The sequence below is a fragment of the Sander lucioperca genome, chromosome 5, assembly GCF_008315115.2.
Source record: "Sander lucioperca isolate FBNREF2018 chromosome 5, SLUC_FBN_1.2, whole genome shotgun sequence".
Classification (NCBI taxonomy): Eukaryota; Metazoa; Chordata; class Actinopteri; order Perciformes; family Percidae; genus Sander; species Sander lucioperca.
The window spans coordinates 42,929,722-42,937,291 of NC_050177.1; the positions used below are offsets into that span (position 1 = coordinate 42,929,722).

Consider the following 7,570-nt stretch of genomic DNA (forward strand, 5'->3'; position numbering starts at 1 on the left):
GTCCTCTAACCTTAAATTATTGCAGTAGGCCCTACACATAATTCAGTTATTTAACAGGTTATTAGTGGAATTGGTCTGCCTGTTGCCTGTTTTTTACACTATTAATGTTCCCATGGAACACATTATCCTCCTATAACTTGGTGTTATTATTATTATTATTATTATAAATCTATGATATAGGTCTATACATATATAAATAAATAATATGTATGTAGGCCTAGGCCTAGGTCTACCGATCAATTATGCAAATCAACCAGTCACATGATACGGCAGAACATTATTATTATTATGATTATTAGGCCATTATTATTATTATTATTATTGACTGTATAGTGAATGAATGGATGGGCCGGAGGGAGCATGTTGGGGATCAGAAGGGGATTTAATAGAAGAACAACGCGGTCTTTGTGCTGCTTTTAATCCGGCCTGTACCCCCTTCTCCGCCTCTCAGTTGCTCTACCTCTGCCTCCACACTCAGACAGGGTCGCCTAATTATTTTAGGAGGCCAATTTCGAAAATAGTTTAAAACCTGCTTGGAAAAGACTCGAAGGCTAAGATTGAAGATTCACCATAATTGTAAGAAGTAGCCTAAACTTTCCAAATGCCAAACAAACTGTAGGCCTAGTTCTGTCTACATTCCTTTCTTTTTTTTAATTATTGTTATTGTAATTTGATATTGTTTTTTGAAATTCCTACTCCTTACTAATTATGTAGGCTATCAACAGGTGCACAGTGCTGCTGCAATGACAATTTTGCATCTTGGATTATAGCATGAACGTTTCAACAAATGTATAGCCTATAAAAGACATTGAATAAATCTAAACACCTCATACTTAGCATGACAGGCCCAACATGAATAGCCCAATCACGGTGTGTGTGTGTGTGTGTGTGTGTGTGTGTATGAACGCCCAGGAGAGAGAGAGAGAGAGAGAGAGAGAGAGAGAGAGAGAGAGAGAGAGAGAGAGAGAGAGAGAGAGAGAGAGAGAGAGAGAGAGAGAGAGAGGGAGGGCACTGGGTGTCTACTTGTGAGAAGTTACTTCTAATTAGCCAGCCTCTTCTTGCTCGCCTCACTTGTCCACTGTGCAGATCCAGATCCTCTCCTCAGGGACCAGGGACCGCTTGGGGCCCCTACACTTTTCAGCACCCATCAGACCGAAGACGGCTGAACTGTTGTGGAACGGCTGCTTTTGGTACCTTTCACCTGGCGACGTCGGTGCGCACCACAACTTGGATAGAGAAACTGCATCATAGCACGGGTCTTGTTTAATTAGCCTTTATCATTTATTTTAATGCGGTGACGTAATTTATAGTCTTGGGTTGATTTAAGTTAACGTTATCCTTCTTATTTGAATAGAGGAAGGATACAATATACACCAGGTCTCTAAATCAACGGTGTTTTTACGCGTCAGGTTCAGATAGGTGTAAAGACGCATCGCCGTTACATCTTCAGTTAGAGGGGCCTGGCTTGGTTCGACAGCACTAATTCAAACAAAAACAACTAAGTGACAAACAACCCAGGGTAAAAGAAAAACAGAGGGAGGGAGTGACAGAAAAAAAACGAGAGAGAGAGAGAGAGAGAGAGAAAGAGAGAGACACCCCCTGGAGACTAGCTAGGAGACCCGGCCCCCGGCCTGAGAGAAGGAGAGAGAGAGTGAGGTAGTGAGGGAGTGTTTTAAAGCCAGCAGGAGGCATGATGTCCTACATTAAGCAACCCCATTACGCGGTGAACGGGTTAACGCTGTCCGGCCCGGGCATGGATCTGCTCCACTCCGCCGTTGGATACCCCAGTAAGTAAAATTACTTATGACTGTATGTTTTTTTTTTTTTTTTTTTTTTTTCAACAATTTAAACATGTCTTTTAATTGTAGTTTCAAGTGTAAAAAGTAAATTTTGATATGCAGAAACTGAAAGAATCCACAAAAATGTCATGTCTTTTGCATAGAATGGTCTGTAAAAAAATGACCAATTTACGTGCAGGCTATGTCATTTTTTTTTTTTTTTTTAAATGTATCAGTATATGCTTTATGAGTATGAATAGATGTCTCTGGTACTTCAGTCATCAGAACATGTGTTCACTTGACCTATAAGTTCAGCGGATTATAGAGTCAAAAAACAATAAAAACGTGTGTGAATGGAAACGCAGCTTGTTCTCACAGAGACTTACCATCAAAACAGACTCCAATCTGTTGCTCTTATCGTGTAACCTAATTACAAAAGGATGCTTAGTGTATATTATTTTGTGCCATAATGTTGTTTTTCATGAATGAACACTTCTTATATTGTTTGGATGGCCTACGTGACCTGATCACCATCTGTCATCTTTGAGAAGAGAGTTTGAATGAAATGATGCCGAGGTTTGGCACCGATGACAGAAGGCGTGTTACAAAGCTTGGCCTTCTTGTCGCAGATTAGAGTTTAAATCAAAGAAGTTGAAGTTTCGTTTCTATACTTTGTATATTTCGATTCGAACATAAATAGAAAGATAAAACCATAAGATTTGTTATATAATTTTATTCGATCCAATAAAAAACATCCATAATCAAGACATTTTTTTACTCAACACCGCAATTCTTCAGATAAGACACGACATGCCAATATTGTCCGATGAAAATTACCGAATCAAACTTATTAAACTTCATTCCTATTATTTTGCAAAACATGTTTTGAAAAATCGATATTCTCGGGCAGTTTCTAAAATAAAGAACCGGGGAAAAGTCAAGTTTTATTACGGCTATTTGCGAATTCAAAGGGGGGAATCAAATAGGCCTAATCTACTTGATTCATAGGCAATCGTCGACATTTCATTTTGTGGAGTTCCTTATTAAAATAGCGTTTTAATAATGCATTAAGGGATTTTAATAGCCTAATTTCGATTAGAATTTCGTGCTATTTCCAATAGAATTGTGAAGGTTTTTTTTATTTATTTATTATTATTTATTTATTAGAGTTCAATGTTTGAACCACCACTGATACATGTTTTAACAATTTTGGTGCATACTATTTTAAATACCAACATAAAAAACAATCATATTAATAATAATAATAATAATAATAAAAATAACATAGATTTTTTTTTTCTCTCCGTTGTAGACACCCCGCGTAAACAGCGTCGGGAGCGCACCACCTTCACACGCGCACAGCTGGATATCCTCGAGGCTCTGTTTGCCAAAACGCGCTACCCAGACATCTTCATGAGGGAGGAGGTGGCCCTCAAGATCAACCTGCCCGAGTCCCGAGTCCAGGTAAAACATTACAAACAAGTATACAGAATATTGTTTCAGAATTATATGTTTTAAAATTGTATTACATTCATGTCATAATTCATTTTGCACTGCACTGGATATGAGTTGAAGAAGGAGATTTGATAATCAAGTATTGATTATATAATTAACCTCCTCTCTGATGCACCCCTGCCTTCTTCCAGGTCTGGTTCAAGAACCGTCGTGCCAAGTGCCGCCAGCAGCAGCAGCAGAGCACCGGCCAGTCCAAACCACGGCCCCCTAAAAAGAAGGCATCCCCTGCTCGTGATGCCAACTCTGAGGCCAGTGCCAACGCCACCAATGGATCATACAGCCCTCCTCCCCCTCCTCCAGGCACCGGCATCACCCCCAGCTCCAGCTCTGCCAGCGCCACGGTGTCCATCTGGAGCCCAGCCTCCATCTCCCCGCTGCCAGACCCCCTGTGTGCCTCCACCACCCCCTGCATGCAGCGCACCACCTCATACCCCATGACCTACACCCAGGCCCCAGCCTACAGCCAGAGCTACGCAGGCTCCTCCTCCTACTTCACTGGCCTGGACTGTAGCTCCTACCTGTCCCCCATGCACCCGCAGCTGTCGGGCACCGGAGGTGCCCTGAGCCCCATCACAGCCGCCTCGATGGGTGGGCCTCTCAGCCAGTCCCCCGCCTCGCTCTCCTCCCAGGGCTACACAGCAGCCTCGCTGGGCTTTGGAGCCGTCGACTGTCTAGACTACAAGGACCAAGCTGCCTGGAAGCTCAATTTCAATGCCACTGACTGTCTGGACTACAAAGACCAGAACTCCTGGAAGTTCCAGGTCTTGTAATTAATAAGAAGTGGGAGGTGGGGAGGGAAGGGGATAGGGGAAGAAACGAGAAATTGAACAAAATTGAAGTAGGGTGAATGACCCCAGATTACTTTTGCTGTGTTTTAGAAGAAGGAAGAGACGTTGGGACACAGCAATCAATTAATCATATCGGTTGAAGAACTAATCAGCTGAAATAGTTTCTTCATTTTTGCTAGTTCAGAAATATTTGTGTGGAAGTAAACTGATCTGTTGATGCTTGACTTGGTGATTGTAAAAAAAGAGATGACAGTAGTGTTCCTAAGTTAAGCAACATAGAAATCAGCCTTGAAATCAATGAATGGCTGTGTAAAAGGAAAACAAGACTGTAATATCTGTACAATAAAATCTAATTAGTGAGGAAGAACAACAGCTTTAATTGTCCAGCTCAGTGGTATTGGGCCGAAGTTGTGATTTAAATACAGTATAACTATATTACTGATGACAAGAGAATTTAACGTGAACACGCATTAACAAAGGTGGTGACTTGTCACATGCTAAATGCCTCCTTTAGATCGATAACTCAGTAGTTTTGGTTAATAGAAATTCCACCTGCCTCCACTTGTACCACATTTGAAGCAGAGCTTCCACAGCACAACCGCTTCAGTGACCTACAAGGTTACTGCTTAGACAGCCTTGAAATGGATGTGTGAAAGCACAGAACTGACTAGAGCCCAAGCTGATGTTTATTTCTTCCTTAGACCTTGTCTTGTATTTTCTGTGATGTATTTCTTTTATAAAGCTGCTTTTCATCAGCAAGCTGACTCAAAAAGCTTTGAGCCAAACGACTCAACTAACCCAAACTGACATCTTAAGGAGGTGGCTTTACAAGGTGGCCACTAATTAAAAAAAAAACACCATGAGAAAAAATGTTTAGCAGACAGACACTGATGATTCCCAGTAGCCTTGTGTGATACTGACCCTCTGCAGCCTGTGTGTGATACTCGCGGAGGTAGTAGAGTTGGTCACTGAAGTGACTGCAGTACAAACCTGTTGCCTTTGAGCATGGTTGAAATCATTAGCAGAATGGCTCGTTCATTGTTAGTTTAATAGGATCAATTCCAGACAATTTGTGCAACAATGGTCGCATTGTGGCTATTGGCAGCCGAGTAGATTTCCCCCCACTCCATCTCACAGTGTTTGCATGAGGTTAGCGGATTGTTGAAGCAGTTCATGAATCTACAAATGACTCTATTATTATAAACTTGTTTTGCTGATAAACTGCTCCAGTGAGGCATTTGATGGGAGAGAAGTCTGCACCAGAGAAAGGGAAGGGACTGGGCCGCTATGCAGCCCCCCTTTGCACAGAGAGTTTGGTGCCTCTCTCAACTTCAACCTGTAAAGATGTGATGGGTACCCCTTTATGTGTTTGATGTATCGTTTGATTTTGATTTTTTTGTATTAGACTTAAACAATATTTCTTTTAAGAAATTGTGAATTCGTTGAAGTAAAAATTGTGGTAATTTGTTTTGAATATTATTATCAGTATTATTACTATCATCATTAATATTTTGTCTTCAGCTGACATGGACTTTGCTAATATACTTTTTTTTTGGTTCTTTTGTAAATATTAAAACTTGAAAATGCAATCATGTCTGGTATCAGCAATAAGTTGTTACGCAGGCGCTCCACCCAACAGAATCTCTCTCTCTTTCTTAATTTCTAGAAAACTGCCAACTTTTTATTTGTTTCTGTTTCTGTTTTTCTGGTTTCTGCTTATTCTTCTTTTTTTTCAAACTCAGGGGTTTATCCAATACAAGTAGCATTAATAGGATACAATGCTGTTTATGCTTCTTAATCATTTACTGTACTTTTATCTTTTGCATTACTATAATCTTCTATGCTTATTTTTTCTGACATGAATTATTTTGTATATTTCATTTTGTCTCCTGTGTTCGACCAGTCTCGCCACTACCATGCTAGATAGCTATGATGTTTCTGAGACATTAAACGACTTCATTAAAACTCTGGAGTCATTGTGTTCTGTAAGTCATTGGATTTGACTGTTTAATTAGGCTACTGAATATTGGGGGTCAGTGTTAAACCAAGTTAGGGCTATATGACATGTGCCCCTTTTGGGCTACAATAGGAGAAAAAGGGAGTGTTGGACATCTAGGAGAGGGGACATAGGGAATCAGTTTCTGAAAGCATTCCACTTATCCATACAAGAGGTTGAGTGGGCATAAGGCAGAGATGAGAGGGAGCAGGGCAGAAAGGACAGGAAACAAAGAACTAACAATAATACCGAGTCCCACTGCTCCTGCCAGCACTAAACTGAAGTACCAGAGATGGGCCGATTATTTTCGATTGCTGAATGTTTCTGTGTTCCTGCCACCGGTAGGCCAGAGGGTCATCACCACGGGGGTTGTGAGGAGTGCAGTGGATGAAAGGTTTTAGGGATGTTAGCTCACGTTGAGATGCTTAATATCTTTTAAAAAGGCACAAATCACAATGACACAATACACCTAGAAAATGTGTTTCCTCATAATGAAGGGTCCAACCCAGCATGCAATACTCACTTGCTGTCAACAGGTGCTATTGTTTTTAGTAACACTAGCAGCATGGCTCTATGGATGGTCAGTCTGTCGGTCCACCACTTTGGTCCAGACTGAAATATCTCTTTCTATTGGCTGGATTGTTATTAACTTTTGTACAAACAATCATGTTTAGTGATCGCCTGACTTTTCCTCTAGCACCACCACCAGGTCAAAATTTTAATTTGTCCAAAGCTTTGGTTTCTGACTAAATACCTTGCAAAACAAATGGCATCCCTATCAGCCTCAGCTGACTTTGTGTTTAGTGCTATATTATAGCAAATGCTAACATGTTAAAGTAAGATGGTCTACATGGTAAATATCTTACCTGCTAAACATCAGCATGTTACAGTAGCATAGTCATTGTGAGCATGTTAGCATGTTGACGTTAGCATTTAGCTTAAAGGTGCCGTAGGTAGGATTGCGAAGATCCAGGACTTAGCCAAAAAAATTGAACATCGACAACTTCTCAGTCCCTCCCTCCACAAGGGCGAATGAATGCATGTGCATGAGCAGTGATTGACACCCCTCCCTCCCCCCCTGACCCTGATTGGTGCATCTGAACAGGGAGCGGTGGATTTTTGCAGATTTTACAGATTAGACTACATCACACTGTCATGAAACTAGAACTGGATGGCCTGACTGGGCCTGGGGTTCTTTCGTGCTGCTGTCCAACCAAAGTCATGTAGAGACAGCCACACAACAGGGGGAAAATGGCTCTTTTCAGTGGAAAGTGGGAAGCACTCCACCTTTGGTATTATTGTATATTGTAAGAGTAGAAAATAAAAACAAATAGAGCAGTCGGAGAAAAGAAACCCTGGTTAGCAGCATCATTATTTCTTCTTCACTGTTTTCCTTTCATTTACATTTCGTCTCCCTGTACGAGCTGTGTGCATGCTGATGTTTGGTGGACTTCATCTGTGTTAGGTCAGGTTTTTGTTTTCTATTTTTATTT

General features: G+C 41.0%; 1 protein-coding gene across 1 annotated transcript; it reads left to right on the plus strand.

Moving 5' to 3' along the window:
- The first annotated feature begins 1,035 nt into the window (after nucleotides 1–1,035).
- On the plus strand, nucleotides 1,036–6,042 carry LOC116038969 (homeobox protein otx5-like). The gene is made up of 3 exons (XM_031283703.2): nucleotides 1,036–1,787; nucleotides 3,091–3,242; nucleotides 3,425–6,042. The coding sequence occupies exons 1-3, from the start codon at nucleotides 1,691–1,693 to the stop codon at nucleotides 4,061–4,063; spliced, it is 888 nt and encodes a 295-aa protein (XP_031139563.1). The 5' UTR covers nucleotides 1,036–1,690; the 3' UTR covers nucleotides 4,064–6,042.
- The last annotated feature ends 1,528 nt before the right edge of the window (nucleotides 6,043–7,570 follow it).